This window comes from Daphnia carinata, chromosome 7, assembly GCF_022539665.2.
Source record: "Daphnia carinata strain CSIRO-1 chromosome 7, CSIRO_AGI_Dcar_HiC_V3, whole genome shotgun sequence".
Classification (NCBI taxonomy): Eukaryota; Metazoa; Arthropoda; class Branchiopoda; order Diplostraca; family Daphniidae; genus Daphnia; species Daphnia carinata.
This window is the reverse complement of record NC_081337.1, coordinates 4,417,346-4,432,957: the sequence shown is the minus strand read 5'-3', so window position 1 is coordinate 4,432,957 and position 15,612 is coordinate 4,417,346. Positions and strand designations below refer to the sequence as shown.

At 39.5% G+C, this 15,612-nt stretch overlaps 3 protein-coding genes across 4 annotated transcripts; 1 reads left to right on the top strand and 2 right to left on the bottom strand.

The window, feature by feature from the left end:
• The first annotated feature begins 5,358 nt into the window (after nt 1-5,358).
• LOC130695503 (splicing factor 45-like) lies at nt 5,359-7,005 on the top strand. Its single transcript, XM_057518645.2, has 6 exons — nt 5,359-5,593; nt 5,655-5,898; nt 5,962-6,055; nt 6,116-6,533; nt 6,634-6,808; nt 6,872-7,005. Exons 1-6 carry the CDS (start codon nt 5,480-5,482, stop codon nt 6,970-6,972), a joined length of 1,146 nt encoding a protein of 381 aa, XP_057374628.1. The 5' UTR covers nt 5,359-5,479; the 3' UTR covers nt 6,973-7,005.
• A 635-nt stretch (nt 7,006-7,640) lies between these two features.
• On the bottom strand, nt 7,641-13,026 carry LOC130695488 (cyclin-G-associated kinase-like). The gene is made up of 17 exons (XM_057518624.2): nt 12,782-13,026; nt 12,663-12,724; nt 12,550-12,609; nt 12,380-12,485; nt 12,104-12,314; nt 11,816-11,996; nt 11,639-11,752; nt 11,250-11,576; nt 10,899-11,182; nt 10,411-10,840; nt 10,052-10,346; nt 9,744-9,970; nt 9,064-9,670; nt 8,646-8,921; nt 8,406-8,578; nt 8,150-8,326; nt 7,641-8,084 (listed from the first exon to the last, which is right to left on the bottom strand). Exons 1-17 carry the CDS (start codon nt 12,918-12,920, stop codon nt 7,980-7,982), a joined length of 3,774 nt encoding a protein of 1,257 aa, XP_057374607.1. The 5' UTR covers nt 12,921-13,026; the 3' UTR covers nt 7,641-7,979.
• A 767-nt stretch (nt 13,027-13,793) lies between these two features.
• LOC130695514 (kxDL motif-containing protein CG10681-like) lies at nt 13,794-14,808 on the bottom strand. 2 transcript variants are annotated; one of them, XM_057518660.1, is made up of 4 exons: nt 14,668-14,808; nt 14,406-14,554; nt 14,143-14,342; nt 13,794-14,080 (listed from the first exon to the last, which is right to left on the bottom strand). In XM_057518660.1, exons 2-4 carry the CDS (start codon nt 14,549-14,551, stop codon nt 14,019-14,021), a joined length of 408 nt encoding a protein of 135 aa, XP_057374643.1. In that variant the 5' UTR covers nt 14,552-14,554; nt 14,668-14,808; the 3' UTR covers nt 13,794-14,018. The 2 variants fall into 2 exon arrangements, with proteins under 2 accessions (XP_057374643.1, XP_057374644.1); XM_057518661.2 differs by lacking the exon at nt 14,668-14,808 and having other exon boundaries at nt 14,406-14,579.
• Nucleotides 14,809-15,612: the final 804 nt, after the last annotated feature.

Below are 15,612 nucleotides of genomic sequence, written 5' to 3'. Positions count from 1 at the left end.
AACCGGATATTTTACAGGGCACAGGTGAAGAGTACGGTACGCTAATCTGCGTTGCGGTAATTGGCAAGGAACTTTAAAAAGTTTGTTGTTTCATTTCTTTCATTTTGTTTTAATTTTTCGTTTCCTTTTAGTATGATTAGTAGATCAGTCCGCGTCCACCATAGATTTTACAAGTATGGCATATGTGTCCCTAACAATTTTCAGAATTCCCGGAAATTGGCATTAAATAAAAGTAAAAAAAATAATGTGTTTGTTTATTTTTCTCAGCTTACCTTTCAGCAGTACCTTAGTAGTAGTTAGACGGTCTCGGAAATATTGGCAACGTTGGAAGAGGTAATAATGCGATTATTCGGGAATTTTCCCACTCCAGTCCGCGATGTTGGCCATTTATTGAGTGGCAACACCGTTAACTAACCATTCCGCATGATGGTTCGTGCAACGCGGAGAGTTAGTCAAATCCTATTTTAAATATATATTGTTATTTCATGGCTTTATAAACCATAACCATTATAGATGAAATAGATGTGAAAAAAATAAATAAATAATTTCTAAGAGTAACTACACAGCTTTTTGTATCCACCTAAAAATAACAGTAGGAATTCTTGCATGTCACTTTGTCACATGTCCCTGTTCTGCAACCAAGTGAATATTAGCGTTTCAATTGTGACCGTCTTCATTGTCGGCTCATTTCCTATCGTACAAATTATTCAAAATGCGGCGTAGAATGCAGCGCGAAAGACAACAAGGTAAACCAGAGCAGAGAATGCCCACAGCTAATGGTACAAGTACCGAAACCCGGAATGAGAAGGAAGTTCTTCCAGAGACCAAATCCAGTACGAAGATCGAAACGGGAAGTTCAATTTTCTCCAAACTAATAGACAGATACAGAACATCAAACAAAGAGAACAAGGAGATCTCCACTGGTCATCTAGACAGAACTAGCACTTCCAAACAACCAGAACAGACCAAAGAAACCAGAAAAGAAACCAGAAAAGAAAACCAGGAAGGTGACATCACTGTTACTGCAAACCAAGACGCCACCGGAACTGCGAAAAACAAATGGTGGAAATTCCGCTTTTCCAGAAACGTAGAGGTGAAAGATGTTGTAAACGACACTGTAGAGCATCCAGAAGCTACGAACAAGATAAAGCATTATTGGCGGAAATTTGCCAATTTCGTGAAACTGAAAAGCAAATCAGAAGCCACCGATAGCTTAGTGACACCAGAGGAGCTTTCACACAAGACTAATGCCGGACCTGAAACAAGCAGTACGAAATCATCAGAAATCACCGGAGAAATTCGAGAGAGACTCTCGAGATCCGGAGATGCATCTGGGGATCAAACGAAAAGTGGACGCAAAGAGGAAACTAAACTATCGGATCAGAATTTTCGTGAGCCACCGAGCAACCCTAACAGCCCATACAGACTTCAGCTGAGGATCAATGGACTATTGGTGAATATGACCGTTGATTCCGGCATTCACCATTCGGTTATTACCACGCGCACTTGGGAAGCAATGGGGATGCCAAAATTAGTGCCTGTCGAAGTTAGTTTGCATGGAGCACTTGAGGGCAAAAGCCTCACGGTGACTGGAAAATTTATGGCTCATATGCAATACGGCCAACGGACCTTCAGCCTGCCAATGCTAGTGATAAGCGAATCAAATTCATATTTAAAATATGAAGGTTTACATCTACTAGGAAGACAGTGGCTTTGTTGTCTTAACTTGGATTGGAATACCTATTTCAATCCAATTCAAAGTACATACCTTCGAGAAGAAACTGAAACAAGCAGGAAGTTGGCCCTGGAATTGAGATCCTCTTGTAATAGCCAACCATATTTCGTCATCGTAAGTGTGAATGGTGTGTCAATCAAAATGATGATAAATACCTGGTACGGACGATCTGTTATTGGCCATGACGTATGGGAAAAACTAGGAAAGCCTAAGCTAATAATAAGGAAAATACCTTTCGTAGAACCAAACGAAAAAGTGATGTGGCAGGAAGGAGAATGTTCTGTTTACGTAAAGTATTCAGGACAGAGGCACCGCTTTTTACTTAGTGTACTACAGCGAAGTAGGCGTACGAATTCCCTTGCGATACTTGGAACCGATTGGTATAATGCTTTATCACTCGATTTTAATTCAATCTTTGGATCAATTCAAAGCTGTAAAGCAAGAAGTGAAGATCAGAAAGCAAAGTCCGGTTTTATAAATCTCATTCCTCCTGCAGAACCAAGTGAAAAGTGTCAAATATGTGGATATAGTATGACTTCTACACCCATTGCTGAAGCTAAACTTGGCCAGAAAGAGAGTGCTTCAATAACGTGTAATGTAAAGCAAACAAAAGCCGTTGATGGGTTGCTGCCACCTGAGGAGCTATCTCGCGAGACCGAAGCGCAAGTGAATACACCTATGAGCGCGTTGCCAAAGTTTGAAAACGTTAACGAAAATCAGTTGGCCAGCAGATTTGATACAATGGACCCAGACGTGGGTCCAACTGTATCTGAATGCGGCAAGGAAATCATACCGTTTAGTGAAACGTTTCAAGAACTACCAGTCGTCCCTACCAACCTAGTACTCAATTTAGAGATAAATGGATTAGAAGTGGTTATGGGCATACATTCCGGCATTCATCATTCGTGCATTAGCGCGTGTTTGTGGGGAAAAATGGGGAAACCTAGCTTAGAGCCTGTCGAATTCGATTTCGTTGGCCTGATTGGCGGCAAGAAGATCAAGCTAATGGGCAAATTTATGGCTACTGTGCAATACGGTCAACAGACATTTCATTTGCCATTGCTAGTGGTAAGCAATTCAAAACAGAAGAGACTTTTCAAACTAGAACTCATAGGACGAAGTTGGCTATCCAGTCTAAACTTGGATTGGAATAAGTTTATGAAACCCGTCAGCGTAGATTTTCGAGAAGACCAATATTGGAGGGACTTGGCCTTGGAATTAGAAACCAGTCCTAACAGTGAACCATTTTTTATCACAGTAAATGTAAATGGCAAGGACTTGGAAATGTTGGTAGATAGTGGGACCATCATCACTTTTATAGGTCATAGTGTGTGGACATCTTTAGGAAAACCGAAGCTAGAACCAACGAAGATGACTCTGCTAACACCCAATGGAAGATCTATAGAGGCGACAGGAAAATGCTTTGTCAACGTGGAGTATTCCGGTCAAAAATGCGTTCTGCCACTGTTTGTACTTACGCGTAAGAAGTGTATCGATTCCCTGGCACTACTTGGAAACAATTGGTTTCACCGATTGCCAATCGATTTTAATGATCTAATTGGAAGGATTCAATATTACAAGAACTAGTGAGCAAACAGAGAAACCAAAAAGATCACGTAAATAACGAAAACAAAAGCATGCATACGATGGTGACAAAAAAAATTTACATCATGAGTAATCCAGCTGAAATCAGAACCGAATTTCAATAGTTGAATCATTTAAGAAAACCAATCAACTGAATGAAAAAAATGAAACCCTTAACAAAATACAATTCGGAAAGCTTTCGTTTTTCCACTGAAGACAGTATACTGGTAAGTGGATGTCCAAAGGGAAAATCGGAATCCTACGTGATTCAGCGCTGAAAAAACTGAGGTTGTAGAGAATTCCAGTGAAGAAATTAAACTGATAAGTTTATGTTCAACTGGAGAATCAGTAACCTACGTGATTCAGCGCTGAAAAACTGAGGTTGTAGAGACTTCCAGTGAAGAAATTATAAACTGATAAGTTTATGTTCAACTGGAGAATCAGTAACCTACGTGATTCAGCGTTGAAAAACTGAGGTTGTAGGACTTCCAGTGAAGAATTAAACTGATAAGTTTATGTTCAACTGGAGAATCAGTAACCTACGTGATTCAGCGCTGAAAAACTGAGGTTGTAGAGACTTCCAGTGAAGAAATTAAACTGATAAGTTTATGTTCAACTGGAGAATCAGTAACCTACGTGATTCAGCGCTGAAAAACTGAGGTTGTAGAGACTTCCAGTGAAGAAATTAAACTGATAAGTTTATGTTCAACTGGAGAATCAGTAACCTACGTGATTCAGCGCTGAAAACTGAGGTTGTAGAGACTTCCAGTGAAGAAATTAAACTGATAAGTTTATGTTCAACTGGAGAATCAGTAACCTACGTGATTCAGCGCTGAAAAACTGAGGTTGTAGAGACTTCCAGTGAAGAAATTATAAACTGATAAGTTTATGTTCAATGGAAAAATCGGAATCTACGTAATTCAGCGCTGATCAAACGTTTTTGTTTGAGGATTTTGTTCTACATTTTTCGATGTTTGTTGAGGAAATTGAGGAGCTGGAGACCTCCAAAGAAGACATTAAACTGTGAAGTTGGTGAACTTGGTTGCGTACATTTTTTTTTGTATTACTCTTCTGTGTGGAATTGAAACCACGCTCAAATGTCCATCGTTGTGGGTTGTGATCATGCTCATATTGTCACGAATTTAAATACAACTGCAGTTTACTAATACTTAACTAGTTTCTTACCGTTCATTTAGTTCATTCACCTTGATTTCCGGCTGTAGAATTGATTACTTTCGATTACGTAGAAGATGACCATTTTTCTTTGATTTCCAAAGAATAAACATTCTGAAGCAAAATTTCTCAGCCAAAACAAATAAATAAAATCTAGTTTTTTCTTCAATAGAATGTTTAACCCTGCCTACCTTCGGTGGATATAGCCTACCTTTAGTGTAGACACTTTGTGGATTAGAAATAGAAGTCAGCACAGTTTTCTGGGGTATAACACTACTGCGTTTGGCCACCTCTCCCTATTACATCGTGGGCACAGTTATCCAACTTGTTTTCTTTGGCTGAAATACGGCATAGAATCGCAAGGTTTTAGCTGTTGGAATTGGTAGCTGGGTAATTGCTGCTCACTCAGGACTGCGCCGGTTGCATACTCATGTCCTTTCGGCGTTTGTTGATTGGCCCTGTCTTCTTCTTTCAGTTCATTCGTCAGGGTGAAAAGCGAATTTCACTTTCCGTAAACGAAATGATTGAGCACCGTGGTGCTCAGACATTGATCACGTCCGATCCGCTGGATGAGAGACAGAGATGCCACTTTACAACTGGCCAAGATCCGGACTGGAGGTGAAAAGTTCCCAAAAAATCTCAATGCCAGTACCGCCTTGAGATAAGTCGTTCGAATACACTATGTGACATTAACGACATCATACCATAGTGATATTAGATCATTTGTGCAATCCAATCGGTTGATGTGTACTGTAGCGCCACAGTGGCCTTCAAAGGCAAGAGCCACATACCATTGGACAAGTATATCAACATGGTGGGCCGTCATTGCAATACACTTGACGGAAAAAAAACATGGTAATATTTATCCGCCAGTAGAAGCGTCTGTGAGTGTGCTAAGTGCTAAGACAACAAAGCTAGAGACGTCGAGTATTTATATTTATAGAAAAAGAATTCTTCAATCCAAAAGGGGTTGTCCTGTTGCAGGAAATGTCTCTGTATGATGACATAGATGAAAATAAAGCGAAGTCTGTCACAGGATGGTCTTCAGGAATCAAGCTTTTGCATTCTCAGCTACACTTAAAAAAAGCTATGGTAACACAGGTATTCGAAATTTACATCTTAGTTGTCCATTCAGGCCTGGAATTAACAGTGTTTTCTTTAGCCGAAACGAGAAGGGATTCGGAGATCTGCACATACTTCTACATCTGCTCCAACTACCACCACAGTTGAATTACGAATTAAAAGTGAACCAGAGATAACAAAAATAAATATTCATCAGGCAGCCCCAATTTTGACAACAATCATTCCTAAACAAGAAAGATCATCACTGTTCGCAGAACTAGAGTGGGATCCCAACCTGGAATATGACCCCTTACATCCAACTGACTATGACAAAATCATTAAAGGTATACAAAATTCTGTGCATTTTCAAGAATAGCAACTGATGGTTAATAGTTTGGGTGGTCTAGAGAGAAAAGAGAGACGAGGCATTGAAATTGAAATAGAAGAAGCTGAAAAAAAAAGAAAGCCAAGAGAGGATCGTGATGTAAAGCCAAGAGACAGGTAAAATAGGGGTTTTGGTGGTCATATAGTACTTATTTGTACAATTTTGGGGTAATTTAGGTCATCTGTAGGGGGTTCTGGCTTTGCGGGGCGCTTGCACTGTGACGACGAAGATGAACCGATTGTAAAAAAGTCTTCCGCTACTGGTGGAGTTGCCATTGCCCCACCTCCTTCGCTCCAAGACACATCATCGCCATCCTCTTCTTCTGTTAGCTCTTCCGCAAGTGGAGTTGGAGCTCTTGGTGTTGCTGCCAAAATCATGGCAAAATACGGATTTAAGGAAGGTCAGGGACTTGGACGGCAACAGCAAGGTATTGCAGCTGCACTTCAGGTCGAAAAAACAAGCAAGCGAGGAGGACGTATTATCAATGAAAAAGAAATAATGCCTCCACCCCCACCTGTGGCACCGACTGCTCCAAAGGCAGAATTGACGATCGCTGACATCATGAAGAATCCATCGAAAGTCGTATATTTGCGGGTATGCTTATATGCAATATAGACAAATAGAAGAATCTTCTTTCTTTCTCTCCATTACAGAGATATGTGTATAAATCTATAATTTTTTTCCTCACTATTAGAATATGGTCGGCCCTGGAGAAGTTGATTCAGATTTGGAACCTGAAGTTCGGGAAGAGTGTCAAACTAAATATGGAGATGTCAACAAAGTCGTCATATTTGAAGTACCAAACGCCGAAGAAGAGGAGGCTGTACGAATATTTGTAGAGTTCAAGCGAGTGGAAGCTGCAGTCAAAGGTAAATTATTCGATTTATAACATACAATTTCAGAAAAATTATAACATTGTTTTCTTGGTGTAGCCGTAATTGATCTCAATGGCCGATTCTTTGCCGGTCGGCAAGTGAGAGCTGGATTCTATGAAGTGGAAAGGTTTCTGAAAATGGAATTAAATGACTCGTAACCTTTACAAAATAGACTCTTAAATCACCAAAACTATTAATGAACAAGGGAAATCAAACGTCTTGTTTTACAATGAGGTTATTTTTTTCTTTTAATTTTTTTAAATTTCTAGTTAATAGTTCGAGCAGATAAACGAATGCTATAGTGTAGAATATTTATCATTTAGTTTTGTATACATAGGTACGACCATAGCCTTGGGAATGTTAAATTAGTAACTCACGATTCCCCGTTTTTTTGTTTCGTTTAAAACCGCTTAATGTCGACGAAACTTGTTGCAAAAAAACGGGCTTAAATCCACGGGTCTGACGCCTTTCGTAAAGCTGATTAGTACGAGGCCTCGTATTATTAGGTCTGATGATCGGATAAGTACTTCGCCTACCGGTGTAGGACGTGGCAGGAACTGGAGGTAGCTCCTGAATCCGTTTTTTAAAGTTTGCAATTTTCTGGGGAAAAAAAATCTATTTCTTTTTCATTCTAGAATTTTAAATAATTCTAGTTTTCGCTAGTAAAATACAGACGGGTAATAAACAACATTCTCACTCGTTAATGCCAGTTGGCTATGACACTAACAATGTCCTTAATACCCACATGCGACTATAACTCTAAAACACCTGTAAATTTTAGAAACTCGCCATTTTCCAAAAATGAAACACATTTAGCAAAAACTCGTTGACGATGATGCAGACACGTGTATTACTTCTTGAAAACCGGTAGGAATTAAACTTTAACCGGCGGAGACGACTTCTCCGTAGTAGAAACAAAAGAACAATTAAAATCACGGAGAAGAAAAAGAAGAAAAGCAGTTGAAAAAAGCTCTAAAAACGTGATGCAAGCTATTGTAGCTGAATCTGAAAGGAAGTATGGGACGGTAGGGAGAGACATCGATTCCAAGTTACGACTAGATCATGGGCTTTTCGTCTGAGTTTAATAGCCCAAGCTAGACAATTATAAACACGTAAATAGAACAATCAACGCTCGTAAACTATGAAGAATGGAGGAATGTATCTGTTATCGAAACATGTTTTGCTGTGTTACATCGTTTTCAAATTCGGACCAGGCGTCGTTCAATTCCATAAAAATCATCTTCGCAATTTTCTCGTTGTCAGTTCCAGCCTACAGATAAAAAATTTTACGATTAACTACTGGTGTCTCAGTACACTTATTGAAAATTATTGAACCTGCTTGTCCGGATGAACTGCCAGGCAAGCTTTACGATACATTTTCTTGACATCCGTGTGCGATACCAGCTGATGCATCCCCACCTCTTGCCATTTGGTGCCCTCCCACAAAACAGTATGAAGAGAACAAAGTAAAGCTCGAATATTACGTTGCTTCCCTTCCGTCCATTCCATTATCTGTCGTGATATCCAATGGAAAACATTTTACTAGGCGAATGTAGGTTGGAAGGGAAGCATGACGTGGCATTACACTAACCTTCAATTTATCTGGATCTATGTCTTTCGCTAGTTCCTCTTTACGCATGGCATTTATGGTTTTAGGACCAGCATCTCTCTTCGTGCTAGTGAAATCGAAACCCTGGGTTCCTAGCAAATCCCCAAACATATCACCAGCCACTTTAGGTCTCGGTAAGCCGCCACCTCCTTTACCTAGAATTCGAAGAAAAGCAAACAGTTAATAAACCCCTTCCTTTGAATTTCCAAATTTAGCTATTACTGTAATCGTTGCGACCAAAAACTGAGTCAAAATTTGTTCTAGAATAATCAGCTTGGGCTTCGCCAGGTGTTTTGACAGGATGATGAGTGGAAGAATTTGTAGATGCCGAAGAGTTTGAGGTGGGATGTGGGCGAGTAGTCTGTGGTGGCACACTATTCGACCATACGTTTTGTGGCTTATGAAGAGGTGACCCACTTAACGACGTTGACGGGCTCGTAAACGACGCACCCGGCGCTGTTGGAAAATTGGAGAAACCGGTAGCCGGATTCGCCAATCCTTAACAAACGAACATAATCGAACCATTAAATAACGTAATAATGAAACTTCTTGAGCAACTGATAGGCATAAGAGAAGACTTCTGGAGCCCAATTTGCATATTAGTAGTTAAAGTTGTAATGGATAAGTTTTCTGTCAGTACCAATATTAATGGGCGGATTGGTATTCAAAGATGGGCCCCATGCCGGTGCCTTGGCAGTATTGGTATTTGCTGCTCCAGTTAGCCCAATTAGATTTCCGAAATCAGCGAGTGGGTCCTTAGCTTTAGTTTCCAAATTAGGGGTGCTCGAATTGCGAGGAATGTTGGGTAATGTCATTGGCCGAGCTCCGCCATTTGAAGGCTGTTTAAGTATTGAATCCCAGTTACCCAAAAGAGATTCGTCAGGCGGTTGAGACTGCTGAACAGTGGCAAAATTGCTAAAGCTGTTCGAAGAACTCAAATTATTAATCGGAGTTGATGCAACGCCTGCAGCCGTTCCTGCTAAGGGATCAAATGGGTCCAAAGTAAAGAAAGGATTGGCTGGGGCTGCGGTTGGAAGAAAAGCTAAATTTGCAGCTGATGATTCATTCGAGGAGTGAAATAAGTCCTGAAGAAAGTCGCCATTGTGACCACCTCGGTTCTCGGTCAAAATATTACCAGATGTGTCGGATGTCAAATTCAATAACCCGCATTCTTCATTGGCCAACGATCGGTTAGGTAATGAACTTGTAGATTCAGATCCCAAATTCAACAGATCTACATTCAACTCCTGTGAATTAAAAACAATGGGAACTAATGGTAACGAGAGGACTTCTAATACAAAAAACAACAAACAAAAAAACCTGAATAGGAGAAGAAGGCCGTACAGGACTGACTGACTTGCCAACCAAGGTAGGCTGTCTGTCGGCAACATGCTCTTCAACATCCCCAACCTGGATGGGTTTACACGATGCTTCTACATCACTGGGATTACTCACGGTTACATCGCAAAACGTATCAAAGACTTCGTTAATTTCTTCTCGAGATGCAAATAGTACCATTGCGTTTTTAGCAGCGTTGTCGCACGCGCCTGGAATTCAAGTAATTTATCATAACAATAATTATAATTTTTAATACGCAATATTTAAAGGATAAATTGTAGAGTGCTTACCCCAGGGTTCTGGTTGAACCGTACGCTCTTGATCAAGTACGAAAAAGCTAAGTGATGCTGTGAAGTTGGGTCCATGTAGGTCCCCAATCTCAGCATTGATGGCCACTTCGTCAAGTTGATTACGTGACAATCGTAGAGTTGTTTCTTCCTCATGAATGAAACCAGTATGGATTTGAAACTGACATATTTTAAGCCCGGCTGGCCTTCCCTGTACAACTCCTCCAAGTGTATTACGGGCGTGATAGACTGCAACAGTAATATCGCCACATACAGTTGTGTTCAGCTGCAGTATAATCTAAGGATCCAAAGACAACATTATTATTTTCAGGTAAAAAAACGAAGGAAAAAGTAAAAATTACTTTATTCTCTGAAACGTGATAAACGCGCATCCGTTCGTACTCGATCAACGTGGAGAGAAGCCGTTGATCACCTTGAAGAATTTCTACATAAGGTCGACACCCGTCTCGGTTTTTCGTAAACAATGGTACTGGACTCAATGTGAGGGTAGCCAGAGTGACGGGTTTGTGGTGAGGCCGTGCAGGCTGTGGTTCAGCAAACAGGCTCAAATAATAGTTAAGATAGCGATACTGGGACGCGTTCAGACCGGGAGGGCAGCGTTTGACGGCGAACATCTGCAATCCTTCTTCAATAGAACGGAACAACTGAGTATAAAGAAAAAGCGCTGCTACAACCACTGCTGAAGATGCTTTTCCATCCATGCAATGAAGGACGCACACATTCTTTGGGTCTCGGTCAAGATAATTATACATGCTTTTACACAGGGCATATCTGAAAAACGGAAATGTCAAATAAGTTGCTTAAGGCATTACGAACTTTCATTACGTACAAAGTTCTCAATGACGGAGCATGACGCTGAGGCCAACCACAACAAACCAAATTGTTGAACTTGGTAGACGGGTATGAACGTCCGGAAACATTGTACACTGTATAATGTACCCCATGTCGGGCATCGAGAGCATTTCGGACATCGTCAATGTGGTGGCGATATGCCGATTCAATTCCTTCAGCTGGAAATGATGTAACGATCAACCGCGAAGTGACATAGCTAAAATCAAGCTCCAAGCGTGCCATACTTTGCTGCACTGTTTGCATCACTTTCGTGGATGTATCCTGCAAAATACCAGACTCCACATTATTTGAAAAATTAAATAAATGTTTATAACAAATTGCAGTCCACCTTGAGGTTTTTAAAAAGACTTCCTGCTCCTCCTTTTAAAGAAGATAATAATCCTAATGTAGGTTGAGAAGCAGTCGTTAAATGCGAAGTTGGAGCAGGAGTAGGATGATGGTTGGCAGAGGGATTCGGAGGTGGAGGGCGGCGTGGTGGCTGAGGCGATCCTTGTGTTGCGATTGGCGCGCTCGGGCGACTTTGCGGTAGCGGCATGGCTGCTTGTATTGGTAGGCTCAATTTAAGTCCACATTTCAACTGATATCCTCGAGTTTCTCCTATAGCTGCAAGACGGTCAAGAACGTCAGTTATCGTTAAACGCATTCGTGGATCCACCTAAAAAACAAAGCATCATATTTCTGCATTTCCTCAGCGTGTTTTCAACGATTGTAAGGTACTTTCAACATTCCACGGATAATATCGTGAAAGATATCGTATCGACCGTCATTGCTCGGTAGCATAAAGTTGCCGTTGAGAATCCGCAACTTTGCCCCATCTTCAAAAGGGTGCACCTAGTGTTAAAAAAAAATGGGTTTTAATTTACGTTCTTCAAATTCGAAAAATAGTAAATCTACTTGATAGCAAAGCACATAGAGTACGCATCCTAGAGCCCAAATGTCTGCTGCGGGAGTTATAGGAAAATTACTCCACGTATCGATCATTTCAGGGGCACGGTACACTGGCGTGGTATACTTCGCCATTTCTTCTTCAAGTAAACCACGCTGAGATGCTGACCAATCTGGACCAGGAAAATATCTAAAAGATAGTTATAGTTACTTGTAAGACTACCTCCAATTTTTAAAGAACTAGCACATATTATGAAGGCAAACATAACATAGAAATTGCATTCAAATAAAACCTACTGCTGGGTTGTAGCACTCCCAAAGTCACACAATTTGATAACACCTTCCGCAGTGAGTAGTAAATTTTCAATTTTAAGATCACGGTGGATTATGGGTTGATCCAGGCTGTGAAGAGCTTGAACAGCTTTACAGGTCTGCCAGAACACAGAAGTTATTTCTTCTGGGGAAAGTGGTGTGTTTCGAACTCTCAATGCATCAAGCATAGTTCCTCCTGAAAATACCCGGCTTATGACATAAAAATCTACTAGATTTGAAAAGATATGCAAGTGTCGATACCTGAACACAGCTCAGTAACCACCAAGTACTCTTTTGAACCTCCTCCTCTATCATTACAGCAGGCAGAAATAAAATTGATCACATGAGGATGACCAGCTAGTTTTTTCTAGAAAATGATATAAAACTATAATGCTGATTAAATTTCACTTCAAAACCTAGAATTTATTTACCAAAAAAGCTACTTCCTGTATAATGCTTTTGACAGCATCTGAATCAGCTGCAATAAGTCTCTACAGAAAACATGTTTCGTCAGACATGTCTAATGCAATATAATATGGGTTACTTTTAAAGCATAATCTTGGCCGCTCTGTACATCTTGGGCAATAAAAACAAAAGCATATCCACCTACAGACTTGTAAATATATCATACATGAAAAATTTTGACAAGGCAGTTGGTTGCACCTTCTCCAATTTGACGTTTTATCCGAAGCTGCACCGAATTGACATGGACCAAAGCGCCGATGAGAGGATTCTCTGCAGCGCCATTATAGTTACTGTTAGCACTAAAATAATTAGCAGCTGACTTTAAAAAATCGGCCATTTAGAGGATGAGGAGATTGAATAAAAACTGAAAAAGAATTAGCACGAAAGACGTAGCCGCGAAACTGGTTAATTTGGAATCGTCTCTTCGTCTTCCCCGTATATACCTGATTACCCCTGGCGGCAGCACGCCGATCTTCCCGCAAATCACCCTTCCCTTTAACACCAAGCCTTTTAATATTCTGACACAGTAGACCAACTAGTGATGCCGAACATCCGGACAAATAAAACTAATGTCAAAGATAACAAAATGCAGGCAAAGGTAAAAATGTAGTTTTTGAAAATGTAATTTTTTTATAGTCAGCTGATTATTTACTTGCCAATTTAAAGCTTAAACAATATTTCCAGGCGAATCCTATTTACCTTGATTTTAGTTGGTGTTACAGCGAAGGCTACGTCAACATTGGCATTTTTTAAATTGTTGTTTTTATATCGTGCTGTCGTTACGCCTCTGTAAACTTCTTGTGTGCACAACTTATTTTCGTCAAACGCATGATCAAATAAAACAATTTTTAAAAATTCACAAAAAAAAAAGAGCTGCCTTTTGTTTGAAAGCATTTTCAGGTAACGGAATTTTAACAAGAACAAAATACCACAATTTCCTTGAAAGAAGAAGCAACAAAATTGAATAAGATGTTACCGCAGGGGCGCTGAACGCTATATATTTACGTCAATGCAGCTATGGCGTAATTACGTGACAGTACAGCGCCGATCGATAGATTTCAGCATACTTCTTCTTCGTCAATGGATTTCTTACGCCGTTCAATGTTATGAGAATAAATACCACCTTGGTATCAATCTTGTATACTTAACTGAGATCAATTCTAAAATTTTTGGCAAAGTGACAGAAAAAATAAAATACAATGCAAGTGCATCCCTATGCAAAAAGGATACTGCAATAGCTTCTCATTATCGAAATAAACATAGCGCACGGGAACAGCTAGTTTTTACAATGCTTACATTGGTTAAACGATCATAAAGATTAACTGACCATTTCACATTTTCACTCATTAAAAAGAACATAATTAAGTGCACCAGATACAGTTTGGTTATATAATTAAGATTCACACACTTTCCATTGCTGATTGTCTTTAAAGCATCATCCATCTTTTGCTTTTTCGTCTTCCTCCTCTATAGGTGTTTGAATTTTATTCATTGCATCTGTTGTGGCAAAAATCCAAAAATCCTTTTTGTTTTAAATATATAAGAGCTTCAAAACTAACCTTCAAACTGGTGTGGATACTGAGCTGCTGCTTTAGCTTTCATGATTTTAATTCTCTTGAAAATATTCTCCAGATCCTTCTTCACTTCATTTAGAAGTTGTACATGTTTCTTGAACTCTGTAGTTGCTTTTTGTAGATGGATTTGAGATAGTGCATTACAGTTGACTAGCATTTCATTTGTCTTCTCAAAACGTTGAAGCCTGTGTATGTTAAGATAAGAACTGAGTTTTAATAATTCCTTTAATTAACAACTAAAATTTTACATCTGTTTCTGTGCTCGAATGATGTGTTCTATGTCATGTTGGTTTGTGAATCCTGCACAACCTTGAACAAATACTTCAGCTGGAGTAAAATTTGAAAAGCATTCAAAACCCAGTTCACTTTCATGCATTGACATGAAGTTTTCCATTTTCTATTTGTAAAGAGCAAGAGAATCATTTATTTATAAAGTAGGAAATACTAGTAATTATTCAAAAGTAAAACTTTTACAAGAAATGAAATTATGTATTCAATGGATAAACATACCAGCTACGAGATGAAAATCACAGTTCTGTTATATTATGTCTTGTTCCCATCCACAACAACACAATAAACACAAATAATTTACATTGACGCAGTGCGGGCCTGTTTTTGCTATAGCTATGCCCATGAAGTACAACCGTGCACCCATCCCCTTGAAGCGTGCGAACAAGTCGTTCTCTATGGGCAAGCTGGGGAAGACACCCTGAAGCAAAAGTCTAGGTGGCACTGTTAAGCATAGCTGATCCGCATGTTGGCGAGATCTGTTAAAACTGTCTGCGGTTTCAGTTGTTGTGAACATTTTGATGTCGAGGTTGCTTCTCTATTGAATGCAAAAATGATAAAAATACGACCGGAAAGCATTAGCGTTATTGGAAGTAAATAACAAGAACGTTGGTTTTTTTTACATAAATTTCACCTGCAAATCATACAAATAAATCACAATGTTGCTTCAAGCTATCTTACTTTCCACATAACCCAAGGCCAATCTTGGGTTGAGAAGGTAGGCAAACCATATATTCAATGTCGAAAACCAAAGCTTATTGTGTAGTTTAGGTTAACATTTATATTTACGCGCCAATTAAAGGTTCAACTATATGCTTAACAGTGCCATCTGGTATCAAGTTGCACGGTACCCTTTCCTCTTAGCTAAAAAGCAAGTTTTCGCATTTGATTCCGATCTTACACTATTATGCTCATCCTTCAGATTACGAGAGCTAAAGATCTAAAAAATAAACCGTTCAAATAACGTATTCTGTGGCTTCTGCCATCTATCAAACTTTTGTTTAAGGTATTCACAACATAAGTTGTGTATCAAAACAAATATTTCAGTAATAACATTAGCGGAAAAGGTGAACATATTTTTTTCTTTTCACTTTTATGGGTATTTGGAAATTATGAGTTGCTTAGAATTTTAAGTTTTTGTGCAACCCAATATTACATCTTGTCTGG